The 24,567-nt window shown below is 42.1% G+C and overlaps 1 protein-coding gene across 1 annotated transcript in view; it reads left to right on the top strand.

Annotated features, from left to right (window-relative positions):
- oprl1 (opiate receptor-like 1) overlaps positions 1-9,803 on the top strand; it is a 66,248-nt gene extending 56,445 nt beyond the window's left edge. The window contains exon 6 of the mRNA XM_035645985.2: positions 2,744-9,803. Within this exon, the coding sequence (XP_035501878.1) occupies positions 2,744-3,291 (548 nt within the window). The 3' untranslated portion in view covers positions 3,292-9,803. The remainder of the gene's footprint in view (positions 1-2,743) is intronic.
- The last annotated feature ends 14,764 nt before the right edge of the window (positions 9,804-24,567 follow it).

Genomic DNA, 24,567 nt, shown 5'->3' with positions numbered 1-24,567 from the left:
AAAAATAGAGGGCAAGACGCAGGTGGAGGCAGTTTCAGCACGATGAAGACAGGTGAGAAGGAGAAGAAGAGATCGAGGCAGGAATGAGAAGATCATCTACAGTCAACGTTAGCGAGGCGATAAGGCTGCGATGTTCCATTACACACCAGGGGACAAAACTGTACGTTGAGCTTTGTGGATGCTCACCTCTCGCAACACGTATGCTGTTTTTCGTTTGACCTCTGACCCTCCATGAAGAGGAATTATTTCCCTATAGGGATCAATGCCATTATTTTATCCGCTTGTATTTTTTCCTTGAAGGTTTACCTGGTGCTCCACTTCTACCACCCTCTCCCTCGGGGAGCAAAAATGCATCTACAGGCATTTTTATGAAACGCATAAACTGCACAGCCCTGTCAAGTATGTTATTACTGCGCTCGTCCTTTCGCACAGACTTTTACTGTGTTTCTGATCAATGGCCGGAGTGTGGCTGTAATGGAGCCGGGGCTACGGCTTCCATTTTTACTGGGGGCACCCACACAATATAAATTGTGTGCACTCGTGCCCCTGCGGGAGGCATTGGATAAAAGAATCGACCAAATGGAACGATGGATCAACATTTTTCCTCAACAGTTCCTATTCCTGTTTGTTTCATCTGGCTTTATTTATGTAGTTTATTATCATGCGTGTGTGCTTGTGTGAGCGTGTGTGAGCGTGTGTGTGAAAGCAAACACAGTTTAGGGATTTCGTTCAAAAAAATAACACGTCATTTTGATTATGCATTTGTGACTTTGGCGGAGGAAATATTGAAACTTGATTAATCATTTAATGTTTCAAAAATATGGTAATATAATCTTAAATAAGAAAATGATGTTTTTAAAGGTCTTTAAACTATAAAGTGGTGCCACTTATACAGGGACAAAACAATTCCTCTGAAGCTGTGTTTACTCGGGGAAACTGCAAAATTTCACAACTTTATTAAAAACACCCTTGGTAGAACATGATTATTGTAATCAGAATCACTAGGAGGCACACAAAAAGTGCTAATGTCTTCATGGCTGAAAGCGTTCTCCGAATTCCTGTTAAACTTTATTGCCTTGTTACACTCACTTAAACGTTAAATCAGATTGATTTCTTGCCCTTGCAATACAGAGTCTGGATTTGGAAAAATAAATTGATAAATAAGAAATAATCAAAAAATTATCTCTAATCTCCACTCACTTCAGAGACCTGCAGGTGGTGTCATGTCAGCTTTATCATAAACAACTAAATTAGTTTAAGTCCTTCATGTTGACAAAGGATGAAAAGAACAAACCTTTTCCCTTGAATGTTTAGTGTTTTTAAGTGCACTCACTTTGTTTCCAATTTAATAAAGCTGTTATCATATGATGTTTTTCTTCTTTTACCTTTGTCAGACGGTTTGACTGACCATCTTATTACAGATAGAAACTGCCATCAACATGACTGAGGATAAGGTGAAATTTTAAGTGATATCAATTCCCAGAAATCTCACCAGCTCATCAGTAAACACAGCGCCTCTTGGATATGCCATGAATCTCTGCATATTGGCTGCTGTTTAGTCAATTTAGCATTTTCTCTGGATTGATTTTGTTAATCATTGCTGCCTGCATGTTAAGCAGTTTTTCCACTTTAAGTGAAACGCCAAACCTGACTTCCATTTGAGGAAACACGGTGTTTTCACGTGGACTGCGTGCTGTTCCCAACTGTGATGTCGTCTGAAAACGCGTGTGTTTGTGAACAAATATGAATTCTGGCTGTTCATCAAATTCTTATATCAGGATATCCTCTAGGTGCAGATACTTTTTGTTTGATTTCATTGAAATCATTTAAATAAATCTCCCCTGCACAAGATTTACAAATTTTCTTTTTTTTATTTAAAATTTAAACTTTGCTTCTACTAAAAATCTCTAGTCATCTTTCATTGTCTTTGTCATTGTCCTCTATACGCCCAACACATTTATCTTCCTTCTCCTTCTTTATCCGCTGAATGCAATATGATTTAGACTGATTAACCCGGCCTCCCTGTGAATACAGACTCCCCTGTCATTGTTTATTTATCCTTTCATACTCTCCTTTATGCCTCTTGTCATGTTTCAATTATAGATGCTGATTTTTCTTTTTTTATTTCCTCTGTTCTATGTGCCGGTCTTCTGTTATTAGCATCACTGTCTAATCTGCATTGGTAATTTGCATTTATAATAAATACATTAGTATTCAGCAACCATCCACATTGTTCCCTTTAATACAGTTTGTATCCCAGTTTAATTGCATCACGTGTTAATGATAGTGATTTTATTTTTGGAAAAGCACCTTGGTCATATTAGAAAACTGTTATTCATGTTCTTTCTGTGCATCCAGACATGCTTAAAGCGCTGGTTTTTTAATTTGATACTGTAGCCAACAGGCAAGTTGCCAGTTCATCGAAGGACTCATCAGGGCTTTGCTCATTTCAGCGATACACAGGGCTCAAACTGAGACACCGCAAGGACGGGACTGTTTCTCCCGATGCTTTTTGTTCAAGAAACAGCTCGATTCATATGATTGATCATATTTTTTCTGCTTCTAAACAGTAAGACCAGCATATTTGCCCTGCTTTCAGGCTTTAACTGAGGCTAATACATCCTGGACCTACTGTATTGCTGTACTAGGTTTTGCCCTAACCACTCATCCAATCCCTATTCATGATATAGCTTAACTTTTCCTTCTATTTTCTTCTTCTCTTCTTCTTTTCAAATACATCTAGGTGTTGAATGCATCGTGGTGTTACCTGAACCAAGGAGTCACTGGGAATCTGTGTTCGGCACCTGTGTCTTCCTCTTTTCCTTCCTCATCCCTGTAGCTATCATCAGCATCTGCTACAGCCTGATGGTCAAGCGCCTACGCAGTGTTCGCATCCTGTCTGGTTCCAAGGAAAAGGACCGCAACCTGCGACGCATCACCAGGATGGTCCTGGTGGTAGTGGCAGCATTTGTCGTCTGCTGGACACCCATCCAGATAATGGTCCTGGCTCAGTCGCTGGGCTTCAACCTGAGTAGCTTGTTCACACTGGTCCTGATGCACTTCTGCATTGCGCTGGGCTATGTCAACAGCAGCTTGAATCCTGTTCTCTATGCCTTCCTGGATGAGAACTTCAAGCGTTGCTTCCGTGAGTTCTGCAACCCATCACCATTCCGCCTCGACACCCAGCAGTCAGGCAGGATGAGAAGCATTGCCAGGGAGGTGGCAGCGGCCTACAGCTGCAAGGCCGGAGATGGTGGGGGTCATGGGGGAGGGACGCCAAATCCCGCATGACTAGGCGTGGAGCTTCCTTTAGTGGGGGTAGACCCCCCACAGAGGCGAGAGATCCAGGGAGCAGGGAACTCCAACACAGAATTAACTCAGATTACAGCTCTCTAGCGCCACGAGCCCTCCCGTCCCCCAACTAGAAGACTTGCCTGGGGCGGGGGGGAGGGAGATGAGGAGGATGGCATCGAAAGGAAAAGAATTTAATAAGTATGTGGAAGACAAACAGGACCCACAGAGCGCTCATTTGGGTGACAATAGGGAAATGGGATACATTGAAAGCTTGGGTTGGAAGGGTGGTGGACATCTGGGTACAAAATACGTAGTGCCAGATATGGAAGTGGTTAAACACATTGTGGATCCTGGATCTTAGACAAATATGGTCACTGACGTGGCAAAATGTTTTTGAATGGAACTACAGAGTAGGGGAAACCTCAAGACTTTCTTAAGGATCAGGCTGTCTTGGTGAATGTAAACACAAGAGGTGAAAGCATTATCTAGTATTGCAGCTCCAAAAACAAAAGCCTCTTAAACAGAAATTAGATCCCCTGGCCAGTTTCTCCAGCTCTAAAAAGATCCCAGATTGCGCTGAGAACGCAGAGGTTGGAGTAAGACATGTGAATAAAACTTCTTAACACTAAGGGATTCATTGAGGGACCTGCTCATACCAAATCTCTGAAACCACCATGGGGTACGTTGGTGCTTGTAGAAAGACTGTAAACAACGTTGGAAGCATTGGATCGTGGCTATCTGGTGGTAAGGACTACAAACATAAGACTTGCCAAGTTAAAGTAAAGCATTCCTGAATTGTGAAGTGGATGGTCAGTCGTTTCACTACAGTCTATAGTGTCTTTATCAGTCAATGTTTTGGTCTGAAGAACTTTGTATCATCTGTGGTGGGAAGCTGTGGACAATTAAATGATGGAGTCTTATTGTGATAGGCACTTTGAAAATGGGTTATCATAATGGTAATTTGCTGCTGAGCCCATTTTTGGAATACAATGGGCACAAGAAAATGCAATGTGATGTTTACAAATGTAGACAAGAAGTTGGATGTAATATTGGCAAAAAATAGCTGGCATAAGGAAGAAAAAAAAAGTGCGACAAGCTACATTTCTTGAAACTGTGTATCGACCCAGAATGGGCCACATGAATGCTATTTCTCATTGGAGCAACATTTCCCAATCTGTCCTGAAGCAAAATAGTCCTAAGAAATCTTTCCTAAAACATGTTTCTTAGAGTTTTGTTCTTTTTGATTTTTGAAAAGTTTCTAGGACCACCTGTGGGGTGTTGAAGTTTAGAGTTTGGTTTGGCGTGGGTGGGGATGGTTGGGGGTGGGGAGGTCGATAGCTTGTGAGATTGTAACCTGAAAGAAATGCAAACAAACAAGAGAATCAGGTTGGGGGGCAAGGCCCAGCATGGGTATTAACCCCTCTCTGCTGCTTGCCAGTTTGTAGTGGGTCTATACATGAAATTTTAATTAGACAGTATCCAAACGTAGATCCACCTGTTTCAAGTTACAAGAACTTTTAAAAGTTTTCCATAAACATTTTTTTTTATGAATTCTAAAAGCTGTTTTAAATATTTGTTTCAAGCACTTAGGCAACAGAGGATGCCTTACAAAACACCTGGACGGCATAATTTGTCAGATAATAAATTGATTATTGGTCGTGAATTTGGTCTCCTTAAATAAAATAACGATTTTTAAAAATTATAGTTTGAGTATTGGCACATTGAGACATGCTTATCAGACTGTATTTACCACACATCTGTGATTGTACCGTTGAACACAACATCTCTTGTAAAAACCTATTTAAAACATGATCAAGAAATACACATTACCCAAAACATTATAGCAGTGTAAAACTATCTGTAGATATGGTATGGCCCTTTGAGCTCTCGCTGGCCAGCTGAGCCAACACTCCAGCAGTTAGCTAAAAAAATACATTAATGAGACTCTCCTCTTTGAAAAAAACAAGCCTGTAGGGTCGTCCAACCTAGCAGCTTATTATGACCCATAGTTGTTTTTATTGTAAGGTGACCTCTGGTGGCCATAGTCATTTTGGATGGTAGCTGGGTAGGAAGTCTTGTGGACGTTTTATAGAGAGCGACAAAGTCTGGGTTAGGAAGAGGGTTGGGATGGATGTATGGGTTGACACAACTTGGGGTTTTCACACAAGAGACCACTAAACATTAAACTGCATAATCACAGATGTTTGCAAAATGACATGACTGGTTGAGTTATTTTTTTCCAGGTGGGTAGCGCTTGTTGGGTTTTTGGGAATCCATGGTGAACCTGATTGGGTTTGGGGTTGAGGATTGGGGTTTGGGAGTGCTTGTGGTGAACTCTGGGTTTGAGATATTCTAAGGTGGGGATATGTGCTGTACATTGGGCTGGGTAAGGGTAGGGGTGTTAAACAGGGGAGCAATTTCAACTCCCAGAACCACAGTGGCAAAGCAGGAGGACGGGGTCAGTGTGCTCTGACCCCACTCCAAGGGACAAAGGGGCTCTCTCTCTCTTCTTAGTGTCTTAAGGTGGAAATCAACCCTGGAACAGAAATCCCTAGTATCGTATTCTCAGGGGACCTGGACAGTTTTGGAAATTGTACTGACAGCATCAATGATGACATGGAGTCTGTCAATATGATACCTAGGTGGCACTCAAACTGACAAAAAATAGAACAATTCTCAAAAATGCTAAATCATGCAAAAAATTAAATATGACATATTTCTGTTGACTGGAAATCTGTCCCATAAACACATCTAACAGTAACAAATGTAAATTGAGCTTTTACTTGGTTGTAGTTATAGTTATAGTGTTTTTATATAGGGGATACTGTGAAGATCCAAATTGTAACAGGTATTATTATGATTATTAATAATCATAATAATAATGTTAGAATTCCTTTTTACTCTTTTTGTTGCACTGTTCATTGCAAACAACGATCGAATCCCACTTTGGTAAAACCTTTAGATAAAGATATCAATAATAAAAGACAAGGTACAGTAGTTTTACAAGCAGACAATACAGCAAAAGTTCAATCATTTTTTAAAGTTGAGTCAGTCACCCAATTGTATGGGGAAAAGTTGGTTCGTTTTATGATTCAATGCCTAAATTAAATAAATCTTTATATAACTATTTTGTTTTCAAATCAAAAAAAGAAAAGAATATCAGACCTCACTTTCTGGGTTTAGCTTTTTGAGGTTTGCTATAAGGAACATAAAATTAAATTAAAAAATGAAAGTTACAGTGCAGTTACACACTTTTCTGATGGTTTGCTGAATTTGGCTGCAGTGTCAGTGATGTAGTTGATTGTTTAACTGTCCAGTCTTTTAGAATTTACATGTGGATTCTGTTATGGGGTTGGTATCCCCTTTAATTTTGTGTGTAAATGTGTGTCTCTTGTTACTTTCGTGGTTCACTTGGTTAAGCTCTCTGTACTTTGAGTTGTTTTTAAATGTATTTTCACTTAATTTTTACATTAACAGGATCAGTTTCAAGAGAGCAAGTTGATTCCACACAGTTAAGTTTTGCTGTGCTGCTTTTGTATATATATATATTTTTTTTTCTGTCTTTACAATCTAATATTTTTGATGCAGCTACTCTTTGCAGCACAAATAATTAATTTTCTTAATTTTCCTAAAGTTGTGTTCTTTTGTTTGTGAGGAACAATTCTATGAACTTACATTGCCTTAAATATCAAGTGAAGTGTGTTACTGAAGCTCGCTCTCTGGCTGGACAAAACGTGTTCTAGTTCATACTGGTGCTTTGCTGTAAGTTTTTACTAGTCCAGGACCGTATTCATAAAGCCTCTGAGAAGAGAACTCATCAGGCCAGAGTAAAATTTAATTGTTTGTTGGAATTTCGAGACTGTCCTCCGTTTTTCAAGAAGCTTATTACGACCTTCTAAAGACGGCAGACCACTGGCGGTAGTTATGTACAGGGCCGCTAGAGGTCAGCGATAGAAAACCATAGACCTGGGAAGTCCTTTAAGTTTGTATATTTCAATGGATTTGCTTTATATTCTGTAAAGTTATCGTGCTGATTCTCTGCCATGTGACCCTAACCATCACCTTTACCATTTACAAGCTTATCAACCATGCGTTGGTATATAAAATAAAGCCCCACAATGGAGGACTTGTTGGGAATTTCTAAAGAAAATAGCTTTCTATATCCTTAAAGATTTAACCAGCCTACTTCATTAATGGCTAACACTCACTAAAATGTCAGTTAAATCTGGTATAATTATTTCTGTTGGAATTTTAGGGATTTGGAGGAAATTACAAAACAGCATAAAAAGAGTTTTTTAACCTGTGATAATTGGTTGTTTTATAACCCAATAACACTCTGTGGTGTGCTCAGAGTAAATTATCACTAACTTTATGATGACATTTAGGAGCCGTCTGCCTCTGTGGCCTTTTATAATGTGATTACTCTAATAACAGGGGAAACAAAGAGGTTTCAAAGTGATCATCTGTAATTTGAGCGCACCTTTACACCAAGTGACTTTAAGGTCCACCATGAGAACAACAGTAAACAAATCCCATTATAAGAAGACGTCACTAGTGTAGGTCGGGTGGCTGGGGAAACACTTTCTACAGCCCTGGGTACAATACACATATTGTATCCCCCCATCGATTACTTGGTAGCGGATCCCATAGTATTTCTCTAAGTTCACCGTGTTGGCCACATAAGGAATTGGAGTCCACAATGGCGACAGGCGCAAGTTTAAATCTTTAAAGTTTAATTTGCTGTTACTCTGCTCCATGGGCGGCGCCAGGGGGTAGCTTGGTGCAACACCATGCTGTCTTATAGCAACCACTAAGCAATAGCAGTGAAAAAATCCTGGCGCTGGCTATATATATATACACACACACACACACACACACACACACACACACACAAAGACTTCCAAAAGACATTAAAAAAGTGTTCTAAATAAGCACTCAAGGTGTATTAAACTAAAGGTTTACATAGCAACAGTACTTGTTAATAGCAGCAGTACTAGTTCTTCTAGCTAAAATCTCTGGTGAAACTAATTCAACCATGACGGGTGAAGATGACCACAAAAAAAGAAAATATCGATGATGACCTGACCACAATCGACGTTGCCATGCCATAAGCACAATAGTGCACACCAAGATGCTGTGATATCGAAAATAATTTTAATTGACTTCAACTCCTATAATCCTAAATATTTTTTCCTATATAGCAAATTATAGTAACTGCAAATCCCCAAATTTTCTCTCAGCTCAAATTTTGGAGGGCCATCAGATTTAAAGAAAGGGTTTTATCATTAAACTGTTAACAAATATGTTGCCATGTTATTTTTTTTGTCTGCACCATGAATTCTTTCTTTTTTACGCTGTTCTGAGATAGCTTTATGAATACTGGTCATCTTTCGTACAACCTGGCAGACTTCCTGTAGGAAAATGGCCGGAGCATCAAGGACACTGGCCTCGACATATTCCACCTTTATAAAGACGTCCTATAACGCAGGCTCTTTGTGCTTAACTGTCACTGTTAAAACTGAAAACGCAACAATATTTTATATAACTGTTTGGTGGGGTTTTTTTGTAGCACAGAACATAAAGAGGACACCAGGAGGGTTAAATCCTTCTGTTCAGCAATGCAGAGTGAGCATAAATATACCGTCACTTAGCTCTGTATAGACATCCTGTTTGAATATTACATTATGTAAAAGTATAAAACATGGTTCCGATCATCATTTAATGTCTGAACTCTCTCTTGTTATTCTTGGTGTATAAATAAAGACTATTTCTCGCCAGCTGTTGCTGGTACGAATTGTAACCTCCGTGCATCCAAATGCAGGGAGATTCCTCTCATTCGTTTACATTTTACAGACCACATGAATGTGAAATTAAAAACCTGTTGAAAATCCAAATCTAAGAAAGAAAAAAAAGCATACAATGTTGATGTTGTTATTATTACTATTATTGCCATCAAAAGAGAAAAAAAAAACCTGTTGCAATGATTTTTTTTTTGCTGTGCAGGAGACTGTCTGGTATGTATCTATGTATTTCTCGTGGACTGCATTTTGCTTACGGCCCCAGTCATGAAATGAAACAGTTCTCGAGGCTGGAAAATCAAACAAAAGCACGATTTGCTGCTTGTCTCACATTTTTTAACCGCAAATTCACAAACACAATGTGATCACAAAATGTACACTTCTTAGTTAAAAAAATAATCAACTAGATGCTTAAAATGTTATGCAATCATCTTTTTAGACGTGTTCCGATGCTACCTTGACAAAATTTCTAGTGGGATTTGAATATCGGTTGTTGATGCAATCAGGTGACAGAGCTGTTTGTGACACATGACTCCGGCTGTAGCTACATAAACTTAATGTACTCGTACCGGTTCTGCAGATGGCAGACGGAAACTACCACGCTAGCTGGCTTGTTGACTAAGCATAGAGACTTTTTGCTGGAGCTTGACTTTTAAATTGTATATTTTTCGCTGCCTATGAAATGAATAAATAAATGATGGCCATGTATAACTCACTGTTATTGTTTTAACTGTTCGTCAGGTGCATACCTCTGCCAAGGCCCAACAGTCCCCTTAAATTCAATCAAGCCACACCGAATTGCTCGCACTCATAGAGTATGAGCCCCCTAAATACGATGCCATAATCTATTTAATTTTTTCATTAAGATCCATCCATTATTCCCTTGGAAAATGTCCCAAAAAATCTAATAAAGCTAAAGAAAGTGATAAATTCCTGGATCTAGCAATTTGTTTGGATCTGCCCCAAAATGAATTAGATTATTGTTTGGCCAGTGTCCCACCCTTTCAACAAGCTTCACGGAAATCTCTCCAGTAGTTTTTGCACAATCCTGATGACAGACCACAAAAACCAAACAAACAAACGGACAACGGGCGAAAACATATCCTACTTGGCGGAGGCCAAATTTTTACCAAATCATGTCATTAACAAAAACAAAACACTCAAATAGTCCTACTATGCTGTTAAGTGTGTGATTGTTCTTATTTTCACTTAGTTTTTCAGTGTGTCACTATCTTAAACATCTAGTTTTAGAAGCCGAGTTTTGTCTTGATCCTAAGAATACAAAAAACAGATTAACGTTAAGATAAATATTTCATGTTAACAAAGCTTCTTCAAAAATCTCAGTTTGCCACAAACCCAAAGGCAGCTAGTTAGCTTGCTACTAGTTTACTTAGTAAATAATATTCGGCATATATTAACTATAAATGAAAACTAAATGTCTATTTCTCACAGCACATCACTTTGGGAATTACTTATTTTCTGTGAGTAGAACAAAATGCATTATTTCCCTGAAGGACACAATGTGGATGTTAATGAACTGAGAGTTTTTCCACAATTCACCATTTGACCATTTCAAATTGTTTTTGTTTGTTTTTCATCTTTTGGCATCATGCGTTTCAAAGTAGTTGTGAGAGAAAAAAAGGTTAAAGCAATTTTCTCATGTCGTCCTTCCGTGCCGTGAAGGTCAGCTGTTGGCAGTCTTTGGGTCTGTCCTGTATTTGCAGCACAGTGGATACTGTAGATAACCGCTTCCACTGTGAAGAGTGTCTCTTGTAGATTGTTTCTGGCTCAGAAGAGACAGAGTTGGAAGATTGCATATTCAGCGGGTTGCTTTGTTGATCCATGAAATACTTAAGTTCAGAGTAAGATATCTCAACAACTATTGATGTTTAGCAAATTATAAATGATGCTAATGATCCTAATGAGCCCTGTCCTTCTTCTTGGCACAATAACCAGGCCAGACTTTAATCACAACTTTCATAACACCTCATAAAAATTGGTTAGGTTTCAATGATATTTAATTTTGGGTTAATAGCAATAATCTTCTGGGGAGCATGTATATCCAGTGAGCCTCTGGTCTTTCCTCTTGGACCACCATCAGGATTAAATTCCCATTTGTTCTCAGTAATATCAAACCCAAAGGAAATTCACTGGGTACACTCACGGTCCCTAGCGGATGAACCCTTTTGATGTCAATACTTAGTGACCTTTTCCTCTTGCATCACCACAAAGACTAAAAAATGTCAACTTTGCATACAATCTCATAATGATCTCATTAACTAATGGGCATAGAGTATAAGGACACTGATGCCTCCGAGTGGATGAACCGTTTTGACCTTGATGGCCCCTCCCTCTAAAAAGTTTATAGCCTCCTTGTAAGGTCCTGAGATGTCGCATTGTTTCAATTAACCATGCAGTTCCACTTTAGTACATGGTAGAATATAATTCATAGGGAAATGCAGTCCATTATATTAATACATTAAAGCAGAGGTAGGGAACCTTTTTTTCCTCTCAAGGCCCACTTCAATTTTTCTAACATCCTTTTAGGACCATACTGAATTATTGAAGAGATATTTGCAAGGAAATGGCTGGAAGAGCTTCTCTTTGGCAAAGTGTCAGATGATGATGATGCAACTCGCCGCTGTAGGTTTCCAGGTTTAGGTCAGTCAATCTTGAGTCTTTTGAATCAAAAGTCAGTTTAAAAAAAAAAGTCTCTCCAGAATGGGAAAATTCCTCAGAACATCGTAAACACAGTTTTTCGGAGCTCGAGCAAATCAATGATTTTGAGTTGTAGGTTGTCAGCCAAATCTGCTAGTTCCACGTTATACTGTGTAGCAAATACTCTTATTCCTTTTTTTAATTTATTTTTCTCGTCCTGAATCCTGAGTTTTGCTAACACACTCTCATATTTATATTCATATTCATATTCATAATTTAAAACACGTCATTTGAAAGTACTTATAGCTGGTAATTTTCAATACAAATGTATATATATACATTTTTATTTTTTTTCTTCTCTTTTGTCCACACTGCGAGGTGGGTTCTGTGAGAAAAGGACCTTTTCTGTCGTCTCATTATAAGATAGAATTCTTGCATATATTCATCTGCCTCCCTCCTTTTATTTTCCTCATCTCCCCTTTCATTATGTAACAGCTCAGCTCTGTCCTTCTTTAACCTCTGTCTCTACCTGTAATGCAAACTTTTACATATCCCTTAAGCCGGGGGTACACTGTTCGGTTTTAGAAATGCTGTTGTTAAACTCCAACTCAAACTGTCAGAGTAAATCGCCTGCGATGTGAAGCCAAAGCTTAGAATTGATGTGCTGAAACTGTCCGGTTCGACCGTCAGCCACGACTTGACCGCTCACATTGTGCGTGTGAAACGCCCGTCGGCTCCTGCGGAAAGCTTCTCTGAGGCAAAGAAGTTTGTGTTAACCATAGAAGAAGAACGCTGACAAGACAGAAACGTGTGATATCTGTGTGCCGAAACCTCAAAAAAGAGAGAGGAGCCAGTGTATAAGGACTCCCACATCAATTAACATAATTGATTATATTACAAACAATAACCGTTCAGCAGCGAAGCGACCCACCATACTAGTGATACGCTCCAACACACTGGCTATTTATACATTAATATACTATTTATTTCTTATCCTCTAAGTCAAATTGACCATGTTTGCCACCCCAAGCAGGCGCAGTCAGGAAAAAGGGCACAGAGTTTGAGGAATCGACTAGTGGCTCCGCTTCAACTGCGCGAGAGGCTGAAGTCGGCCGACCCAAATTTCTGACATGTCAGGCGTGTATCTCAGCAGCGCTTGGTTTTAGCTCCTGTCTCTTTAAGGCCCCTCCCTCCAGGTGAAGCCCAGTCTGCTCTGATTGGCCAGCTGGCCTACTTTGTTGTGATTGGTCAACCGCTTCCGTCGCATGTAGGAAGTGTCGGTCTCCGCTCTCGCTTTACCTGGCTTTGTTTGCAGGCGTGCAAGACTAGCATCTAGGCTACGGACACATCGGCTGGTGGAAAGAGTCACTGAACTCTTTGATTTGCTAACTGTTGTGAACGGTTCTCTTGACTCCACAGCATCTCTTTTGGGTTGGGCATCCACGGTTTAAGTTTTAAAAGCATCACTGTTGCTATGTTTATGCCCTGACCTGACTCCTCCAAAGGTTGAATTTCTTTGTGTAAAGTCATTCTGTTTTAGATTGTAGAAGTTCAATGTCCTGCTGCATCAACCCACTTCCACTGATCTTCAGGACTATGCATGTGCCATAGAACCAAAAACAATGAGCTAAGAGGCTAAATCATCATCATTTGATCAAACATGAATATAAAAGATATTGATATTGAAACTTCTGTGACATCCAATAGTGTGAAGTACGTGAATAAACACACTGACGTTATAATTCCTCTCACATTCATTCATAAACACGTTCCCCAGGGGTGATGTGACCTTTACGTTAATAACTTTCTCTCATTCTCCTGCTGATATGATGGAAAGAGAACATTTCCATTTTAACATTCTCGACCTTTGACTTCTTGCTGGGGGTTGTGACAGATTCATGAGATGGACTGTTGCCAAATTGATCTGTGTGGTGATTTGTATTCCAGCTGCAGGGTCATTGTCATATCTGCTACATGTGTTATTTCAAAGACCTTTGACCTTCTCACCCATGGTTGCTTGAATGATTGGGAATGGCAAATTTGAAGCTTGTGCTGTTTCATCAGCAGCAAGTTCATTGAAAATTGGCAAATGATATGGATTTTATGAAATTTCAAATTTTTTCCTGTCAATATTGTTATGCTTTATGAATAGAAACTGCTCCCACCCCATTTTCATTTTGGGTCAGCTGTCACTGACTCATCTAGATATTCAGTCTGCAAGAAATTGTTCACACGCAGCAATTGGTGACTGCTGATCGAATGCTGATTCATCGAAAGAAGTCAAACCATTAATCGCCATATGAAAAGTTAAAAACAAATTTCCCTGTAAAATATAATTCCACTCTGAACATCATTTATCAATAAGAAAAATGAAAACATGAAAATAAAATAGAATAAACTTAGAAGAATTGAAATAAATAAAATGGATACAATATCATATGGACACAGAATCCAAACATAGAAATTATAGTTTTAAATACTAAGGTGTAAAGTTTGTTTATGAGTGGAACCTGCTACTTATTGTGAAAAAAAACAAAAGCATCCAGTGGGTCATTGAATCTTCTTTTATAACAATGTTCATTGTTGTCTAATGTGTATTTAAAGTAGGATTTTGATAGTATGAAATGCAATGCTTTTCCCAGGGCTCTGAATAGCCTCAGCTAAAATCTCAAAGTCCTATCGGGCCTTGTTTGGGTCAACCTGTGCCGAACCATAATTTGAAAACACAATTAGACATTCTGTGATTGGGCGAGTTGAGCAAAAGCGAAGACAAGGTGCAACAGAAAAGACAAAAGAAGAAATGAGCTGATTAACTTTTTTTTAAAAATCATCGATGAACTAAAGTGCACAAATGTTTTATTGCTCATGTTCATGTTGTCCTCCACAGAGAAAACAGATTAACGTTGCACTCCGTTTGAGAAAAATAATTGGAAAGCAAAGTTGACGCCGTGAGCCAATTACAGCAATGCAATTACACTGAAATCATTTCCAGGCAGCGGAGGTGGGGGGTCACTCCTTCTCTCAACCACACACGCGCACACACACACACACACACACACACACACACACACACACACACACACACACACACACACACACACAAATATACAACCATCACAAACTTAATCACACACAAAGTACAGACACTATATTTAAATGTCATATAGGCACAAACCTGAGAAAAATACACATATGTATTAGTAACTAATTAGTAGCCATGCAATTAGCAGGTCTATGAATAGAAGGCTCACGAACAATACTTGAAGCAGGGAGGAGAAGAGGTAGAATTAATGATTAAAGACAAAATGGAAAGAGGCAGAGAGACAGACAGACAGGGAGGAAGACAGACAGTTAAGCAGAAACATTCAGTTAATGCTTCACTACAGCCAGCACTATTGTGTCTGTGTTACTGTAATATAACTGTTCTTTTGTTGATCTTCATTCGTCCAGGCACATTTGAAATTATTTTTCAGCACATTAACACGATAGCCAAGAGTGGGAGAGCAATCAACACAAAAAAAAACCAAACGTGAAACGTGACATCCAGGTTGACATTATAAAGAGGGCATCTCAGCATGATTCCCCTTCCTACAGTTCGTTCAGGCTCAGCGACAGGTGTTTTTTTAAACTTTGCTCCGACGTGCCACAGTCTGACAAATCGGATAAAAAGAAATGGTGCCGCAAAGTGTTGAACCAGCCAGACAAACAGAGCCAGCTGAAGGTCCGCTGCAGCAGAAGTCTTATGATTTTTTTCCTATTTGTTAAGAGCAGCACAGGAAGATAATGGCGACTGACCTTTAAAAAAAAATGTAATTCATGTTACCTGGTGGTGTGTGTGTGTGTGTGTGTGTGTACAAAAAGGACAAATGGCCTTTACTGTATATAATGGACCTAATCTCCTTTCTAAGTGATACTTGTTGGCCTTTACATAATGAGTCTTCTACATCTTTATTATTGCAACCGTCATAAGATGTAAAAGGTCAAAATAAAACGAAAGAAGTGGCCAAATAGTCGGTGTCACGGGTTTGTGGGGCCATGATGTACTGTAGCTTTTAGCAGTGTTCAATCAGTTGATGTGTCAAGGGTGAATTTCCTGGAGACAAACTGAAAAGACAAGATTAAAAGAAGAAATTCAAGCATGTAAGGGCGAGCGCAAGACGAGTCAACGGATCAACAGACAAGTGCTGAGCTGTAGCGCCTGACGAACCTGGACATTACACTTCCCTGCCCCTACCCACGGTCACGAACTTCGGGTAGTGACTGAAACGATGAGTTTTTAGATGCAAGTGGCCCAAAGGAGTTTCCACTGCGGAGATTCGCAGTTAGAGCAAAGTCTTTTGAAGCTCCGACATTTGGAAGAAGCACACGGCCTTTTTGAAAACAGGACCTCCTTGACATCACGAAGGTTATTCTCCATGACGCTCATGACAGAGTAACAGTGTGGCTGCATTAGTTCCTGACACTCTGTTTGTGCCCGTTCCTCTCCTGTCTCCTGCCGTGGCTCCGTCCAGGTGCCACCTGGTCTGTCCTCAGCTGGTCCTCACCCGGTCCCGGGAACGAGGAAACTAAAATCTCCCGTGACAGCATCACAAGGGAGGGGCTTGCAGAGTGGAGATCGCACGTCCTGCCGCCTCTCAGCCTGGGATTTTACTTTGTTATTGTCTGTCAAAGTTCTAGTCTTTGTGCTAACAAATCCCCAGGATTTGGGTGTTTTTCAAAGGTTTGTTTTCTGTGCCTGATGTGGTGGAGTGTCTTTCGGCTGCAGAGGGGTGTGGGGCTCACAGCAACATAACACATTGTAATGACTCCTCGCTCAGCTTTCAGCACATAATGTACAAGCCTACAGCCTATGATTGTTATGACCCAGTTCATAAGGGGCAGGGGAAATAACATGAACTCAGGTGTGTTTGGCAAAAATAAATTATTTTTATTTTGAGGAGGTCAAATAAATGGCTGCAGACGAACAGACTGGGGGACTAAAAGTGGGGAACAGGCCGAAGGGATGTGCTTAAATCAATGGGAAAATCATTACAAAAAGACGACTAGAAAAATCCGAGTTGTACTCCAAAAAATGAAAAACTTTGCCGTCTAGTCAACATTAAGAACACAAAATACTGTTCCTACTGGATCTAGACCAAAAATATAATAATTTCTTTACTGACTAGGTTTTGAAACTATACCTGGTCTAGTCTTTAGGAAGTTTTCTCAAGTTTATTGAGGGAACGGATCACAAACAACAGACACGATGGCGAGCAGAGGACGACGACAGCTTCCCTGAATGACAGCCTGATCAGGCTCTTAACGTCTTCGCGTCACAAATGGCTTCCGCCTGATCGGAGGGCTGGACCGGGAGCTGCTCCAAACAGGGTTCAGGGTGCGGCTGGAAGCGGGAGTACGGAAACCGCACCCTCAGGATGTCGCCTAAAACTTCAAGGAAAGGGTTGGCTTCGCGAGGGAGAGGAGGCGTTTCTTGAGACGACCGTCTGGGTTATAGTCAGGCACTATCAGGGTTGTTGTTGTACTTGTGGGAGAGAGCGACGAGGGGGTTATGATGGGTATAGACAGACTATAACTGGCCATAACAAAAATATTAAGGGAGATAAAATGTATAATGTTACAATGATTAGTTCAAACTATGCATCACATGAATCACATTTCCTTCATGTTCAGTATTTGATGTCGTTAGTTTTGTTTTTTTCCTAATTTACCCTGATGTGCTTGGAAGGTTTGATCAATATTGAATCAATATCTTATCACACGAGTCAGGCATGCAGCTAGTGGGATTCATTAGATGCCTGTGATGACAGCAAGAATTGATTCTTGAAATATTCCACAAAACCAAAGTTAATGAAGGGAAAGAAAAAAGAGATGTACCCATGTTCCAACCACCACTCCATTAGTTTTCCTCCGAGCCGTTCTGTTCAGGACTCCATTAAATCTAACGGCCACAGAATCTAGTAATGACCTCATATCGAGGCTTCATCCTCGGCAAAGCTACACAGATGAGCAATCGTGGATCTCCCCAAATGTCATCTGTCCTACATTAGCGGCGTCAGCGGTGGAAATGAACGGGACTTTCTATGATTGAACCGTAAAACACTCCCTGGTCTGCAGCTAGAAGACAGATCAACAGACAGTTCATGCCTGTATTTGTCCGGGAAAGATCTGCAGAGATCTGTTGTCACGCCCTGCTGCGCACACACACAAGTTCTTTGGCACTGCCGAAACGTCCGCACGGCCTCCAAAGCTTGCCTTTCTTTGGTGGCGTCAATGAGGGGAATGTGTTTAAAAATAGGACGCGTTTTTTTGTGTGGTGCAAGCTCAAAGCTGAAAATGCTTCCTGACATCAGATGAAGACTTCTGTGTTTGTTAGATCCTGATGCAAAGGTGGCAAGTGTCCCAGTATTTCCTTTCAGAGCCATTACAGTGAATTAAATCCTCCAATCCAGTCGGACTCTACTGGATCATGAACACACCATTCTTCAAAACAATATTCCCTCATCACCACCGCCAGGGAAGTTGTGATTTTATTGTCTGTCAGCAGGTTTACAAAAAAACTACTGCAGCAATTGCAATGAAATTGCGTTGAGGGGTTGGGGCATTACCCAAGGAAGCACCCATTACATGTTGGATGGGATCTTGATAAACGGGCAGATCCAGGATATTTTTTTTGTGGGGGGGTCATAGCGTTAGATTTCACAAAGGTATTTGCTATCCAAGTAACTTTCTAGTTTGGTGTTTTGATGATGGCCCGCAATGCAGATAGGCCCGACGCAACTGGGATTTTTCTTAGATTACAATTTTTGATACTTACAAAAAAAAATTGGTGTGTGATTAGTCTTTAGTTGTGTGACATTTTGCTCATTTGATTTCTGTCGGTTTTAGTTACAAGAAAAAAGGAAAACACATACTCTGAGTCCACAACTGTCGCCATATCAGTGTACCGTTACCACGGTTACAGGTGTCCCTCACGACGAGTCCATGCCACCCCTCTCCGCAGTACTACAGACTGACCTCACCTCAGTAAATCCAGTTAGTTAGTTAAACTCTGTCTGTTTGAACAGAACCACTGTGATCTAATCTAATCCAGTGCAGATGTTCCAAATCAAGCACTTGGCAATCTGCCCCTCAGACTGACTGATCTCGTTTAAACAGCGGTCATATTGCAACTTGCCCATTTTTAAATAGCTAGCTGCCCTGGGTACCATAAATGTCCGCGGAACATTTCATAATAGTTTAATCCGAACGTGTCACGATCTGACTCTGAGTCAAACTCTTGCGCAAAACCATCGCTGTCCTCACAGTCTGCGCTGAAAAATACACTCCCCCCTGAGGAGCAGGCTTTACGGGACCGGCTGGGAAATGACGAATGTGGAGAATTGATGAGTAACACCTCCTCCTCCTCCTTCAGCCGCTCCTCTTCAATGCCCTTTGATCGAAGCTGCTCAACTGCCAACTTCTCGAATGGAGCTCAGCTCCGCGGCCAACAGTGGAGGACTGTGCTCGGAGCCGGGCGGTGTGCAAGAAGCCCGACTGGTTGTGAAGGAGTGTGTGTCCCCAGTTGGCACTCTGTGGACGGAGGGAGGTTTCAAGCAAAATAAAAGCTGTTATCAACGTTGCGGCAGCAGATGGGTTCCATTCAACGCTGTGCTCTCGCAGCAGAAAGGTCCTTTTCAGTGCCAGAAGAAAGATGACCTAAAAATATTTCTCGCGCTTACCTGCTCGAAGCAGTCATTGTGGGGGAATAAATAAAACGTGTTGCCAGTAAACACCATTGGGTTTCTCTCACAACCGTTGTGCCATTGCAAATTACAAAGTTTTGTTACGAGGTTGCAGATACACTGCCCAGAGTTCAAGGTAATTGGGGAACATGGAGCCTAAAATTGTATAATTCATTTGTATTTTTTGGCCAGAAATGTGTTCTGACCCAGAGTCCACTGGTTTTGACTTCTTCCCCCCGGTGACCCTACACTGTAGTGAATGGATCGATGGAGTGATAGTATGTCAAGTTGGTGTATGGTGGTTATTGATCACGTTTTTAGGTTTTGTAAACTGATCAAACAATGATGAGCGGAACAGAAGTTGTCTGAGGAGAGGGGCAAAGGAATAAACCAAAGGAATGACTGTGGGAAAACTTTTAATGTTGTTCAACCCAGGTTTCTCCTAACAGAGCATGTGCAAGAAGCACATTTGTATCGATCTGTAAAATTCAACTTATCTGTTTTTGCATTCAGCTCCTGCCCCATACCCAACACTAGAATCCTAAATTCTGTAAAGTAAGTTCTCCTTTAGTGGGTCTGTGAAAAGTGCAGCATTCAAGTTAATGCAGCATCGCTCCTGATTGTATCTAATGGCGACTGTTTGTCTCCAGACTCTCTCCGTTGAATCTTAAAGAACAGGTGCAGGTTATAAATAAAAGGCAGTGGGAGGACAGATCGATGAATAAAGTCTGGTGGCCCAGTACAAAGCCTTATCGAGGCCTGGGCGCGCTCACTCAGACAGGTGAGTGTGCAGGGAGTGTTTGAGCACACGCCGTCATGAATAAAATATTAGTCACACTCGAAAACGGTTTCCAGGTTCCCTCTCATTCTCCTTAAAGATTACTCTCAGGACAGAGAAGAGCTCGGAAGATTTTAATGGACAGGAACACTGAGAGACGCCTGTTTTAGGATCTTCAGAGAGGTTTCTCATTTCCTCCCTGGTAAACACTCAAACAATCCTACCAGTTCTATTTTTAGAATTTCAATTGGGTTTGGTCCATTTCAGAAGACCATGAAAATGATCCGACGGCACCTGTGCGCCAATTCCCCCTCCCATTACAGTTCTGGCACTTTCCTATAATTGTTCCTAAGCTGTAAGACCCTGTGATAAGGACAAAGGATTTATAGGTTAACATTCATTCATTCATTCATCGTCTACCGCTTTATCCATTTAAGGGTCGCGGGGGGTCGCTGGAGCCAATCCCAGCTAACATTGGGCGAGAGGCGGGGTACACCCTGGACAGGTCACCAGCCTATCACAGGGCCACATACAGAGACGGACAACCATTCACTCTCACATTCACACCTACGGTCAGTTTAGAGTCTCCAATGAACCTGACCCCATTCTGCATGTCTCTGGACTGTGGGAGGAAGCCGAAGAACCCGGAGAGAACCCACGCATACACGGGGAGAACATGCAAACTCCACACAGCCAGGCCCTGGTTGAACCGGGATTCGAACCCAGAACCTTCTTGCTGTGAGGCGAAGGTGCTAACCACTACACCACATGCAGCCCTCATAGGTTAACAGAACCACAATTTTCAACAAGCTCCGGTGAAAATCTGATTAGGCCATCGCCAAAAAACACATCAGAAAATAGCACCAACAGGATCGCTGTCCTCATCGATTGCTGAGACGTCTCTCGCTGTGGACCAGTGTTGGGCAGAGGGTAAAGAGGAGACGGTCTTCGATTGCAGCAGTACAACAACTGCAAAAGGATCATTTTTCCCCATCAAGAGGACAACAGATTAGGAAAGAGGATGGCTGAATGAGATGTTTGGCAATTTCAAGCCTTTCTTGGACCTTTTGCGGGAGGAGGAGGGGATGATAACAACATGGGGACGAATGCTGGAGGACTGGCTGGTGTTCAGCATCAAGCCTCAGAATGGATGCCATTAGATGGAGTCGATAAGTGCAGGAGGAGGAAGAGGAGGGGGAGGAAGAGCAAACAGGGGAAGGCAGTGGCAGAGGATGCAAACAATGAAGAAAGGGTTGTTTGCAAAGTCGCCAGGAGCTGAATCGAGGGCCTGGACGCTGTTTGGAAGCACCAGAGGATTCAATTAAAGGATGTTTGGAAGGACACACAGGAGGGCAGGGTTGGTGGTTAGGTTTATGTTAAACATTAAGGTGCCAGGGAGTAAAAGGTACCTCATGGTAAAAGGTTTGCAAACTGTGAGGAAAGCCTGTGGGGTTAGTTGTAGGGCAGGCCCAGTGGGAGAAATATGAAATAAACCACACGAGATGGAAGTGTTAGGCACGTGCTGGTTTTCAGTTAGGAACAGCGGTGGCTGGAAAAAAAACCAAAAAACACTGCTGGTGGAAGTAAATTATACACTTTAAAAAGCGCCTGAATGCCAAAAAAACATTTTTAAATGCTTCCGTTTTTCAAGGAAATATAATGATTGACAGTTTAAAACATCAGGATGAAATAAATGTCACTTCTGACAACGACAACAAAAATCTGTGTTAAAAAAAAAGAAGAAGTTTGGTGTAATATTCTTATCCTCACAGTCCTTTAGCGCGAATATTGAAATCACTAGCCTTACTCAAATTTTTACTTTTTTGTATTTGTGTAGATTGTTTTTGCCTCTTTTTTCCCCCTTTGTCTTTTCATATCCGACCGTCTTACAAGTCAATTCTGAGCTGTGACTCACAGCCAGTGTCAGCGTCGATGTCGGGAGGTGCTGGTAGTGACGGGGCTGCACACGGGACCAGTGGCTTCATTTGTTGATGTGTAGCTCAAACCGTTTATTCCCAGAGGGGACATTTACTAGTTTCACTCTAAGTTGAACATTTGGAGTTTTTGAAGAAGATCTTGATTCATATCTGTTGATGGAAAACAGCTTGGTGGCGTCTGCGGTGTTTATCGACCCGAACCCACAGTTAGTCATCCTGCGGCCCTCGCACCGTCTGTGTCTCCGTGAGAAATTCTACCCTGAAACTACAACCTCCAATGAATGATAACACACACAAAAACACACACACACACACACACACACACACACACACACACACAATGCAGTCATCTTTCAGTGCATGCCTTCGGCCGAAGCTGCCAGCTTACATCATCTCGAGTCTTGTTTGTGTCTCCGGGCAGTGAAGTCGGTCGGCAGACTCTCCCTGCGCTGGAGGCCCCGATGACACACAGACCTGCAGCTCGGCAGGGAGCCGCTTCATTGCGCTCATTTATTTCTACTTTATAATATTCCAGCAGCAGCTGCCTGCGGCGGTGTCGTGGAGAGGTGCAGGGTGAGGATTTAAGAGTATGACGCTCATCACGACTCACACACCGACAAACCTTGAAGTGTGGATTATGAGTGTTGTTCTTTTTATTTTTTTTCGTGGTGATGTAGTGGATAAGTGTCTTTGTGACTGTCGGTTTGCGACAGTGAGAAGAGGAGCTGTTGAAGGAATGTTGTTGGTCATTTTTTGGGGTCAAGATTCCCCCAGCTTTGCATTGGAGCAAGTCAACAGCAGGGAGCGTGTCTATGTTCCCTCAACCCTATGTTCCCTCAACCCTATGTTCCCTCAGCTCCCTATGTTCCCTCAACCCTATGTTCCCTCAACCCTATGTTCCCTCAACCCTATGTTCCCTCAGCCCTATGTTCCCTCAACCCTATGTTCCCTCAACCCTATGTTCCCTCAGCTCCATATGTTCCCTCAGCCCTATGTTCCCTCAACCCTATGTTCCCTCAACCCTATGTTCCCTCAGCCCTATGTTCCCTCAGCCCTATGTTCCCTCAACCCTATGTTCCCTCATCCCTATGTTCCCTCAGCCCTATGTTCCCTCAACCCTATGTTCCCTCAACCCTATGTTCCCTCAGCTCCATATGTTCCCTCAGCCCTATGTTCCCTCAGCCCTATGTTCCCTCGTCCCTATGTTCCCTCAGCCCTATGTTCCTTCAGCTCCCTATGTTCCCTCAACCCTATGTTCCCTCAGCTCCCTATGTTCCCTCAGCCCTATGTTCCCTTGTCCCTATGTTCCCTCAGCTCCCTCAGCCCTATGTTCCTTCAGCTCCCTATGTTCCCTCAGCTCCCTATGTTCCCTCGTCCCTATGTTCCCTCAACCCTATGTTCCCTCGGCCCTATGTTCCCTCAGCTCCCTATGTTCCCTCGTCCCTATGTTCCCTCAGCTCCCTATGTTCCCTCAACCCTAAGTTCCCTCAGCCCTGTTCCCCTTAGTCCTATGTTCCCCTTAGTCCTATGTTCCCTCAACCCTATGTTCACTCAGCTCCCTATGTTCCCTCGTCCCTATGTTCCCTCAGCCCTATGTTCCCTCAGCTCCCTATGTTCCCTCGTCCCTATGTTCCCTCAACCCTATGTTCCCTCGGCCCTATGTTCCCTCAGCTCCCTATGTTCCCTCAACCCTAAGTTCCCTCAGCCCTGTTCCCCTTAGTCCTATGTTCCCCTTAGTCCTATGTTCCCTCAACCCTATGTTCACTCAGCTCCCTATGTTCCCTCAACCCTATGTTCCCTCAGCTCCCTATGTTCCCTCAGCCCTATGTTCCCTTGTCCCTATGTTCCCTCAGCTCCCTCAGCCCTATGTTCCTTCAGCTCCCTATGTTCCCTCAGCTCCCTATGTTCCCTCGTCCCTATGTTCCCTCAACCCTATGTTCCCTCGGCCCTATGTTCCCTCAGCTCCCTATGTTCCCTCGTCCCTATGTTCCCTCAGCTCCCTATGTTCCCTCAACCCTAAGTTCCCTCAGCCCTGTTCCCCTTAGTCCTATGTTCCCCTTAGTCCTATGTTCCCTCAACCCTATGTTCACTCAGCTCCCTATGTTCCCTCGTCCCTATGTTCCCTCAGCCCTATGTTCCCTCAGCTCCCTATGTTCCCTCGTCCCTATGTTCCCTCAACCCTATGTTCCCTCGGCCCTATGTTCCCTCAGCTCCCTATGTTCCCTCAACCCTAAGTTCCCTCAGCCCTGTTCCCCTTAGTCCTATGTTCCCTTTAGTCCTATGTTCCCTCAACCCTATGTTCCTTCAGCCCTATGTTCCCTCAGCTCCCCATGTTCCCTCAGCTCCCTATGTTCCCTCATCTCCCTATGTTCCCTCAACCC

The sequence above is a fragment of the Scophthalmus maximus genome, chromosome 3, assembly GCF_022379125.1.
Source record: "Scophthalmus maximus strain ysfricsl-2021 chromosome 3, ASM2237912v1, whole genome shotgun sequence".
In the NCBI taxonomy this organism is placed as follows: domain Eukaryota; kingdom Metazoa; phylum Chordata; class Actinopteri; order Pleuronectiformes; family Scophthalmidae; genus Scophthalmus; species Scophthalmus maximus.
Note: the sequence above shows the minus strand (reverse complement) of the source record. Positions and strands in the feature narration are given on the sequence as shown.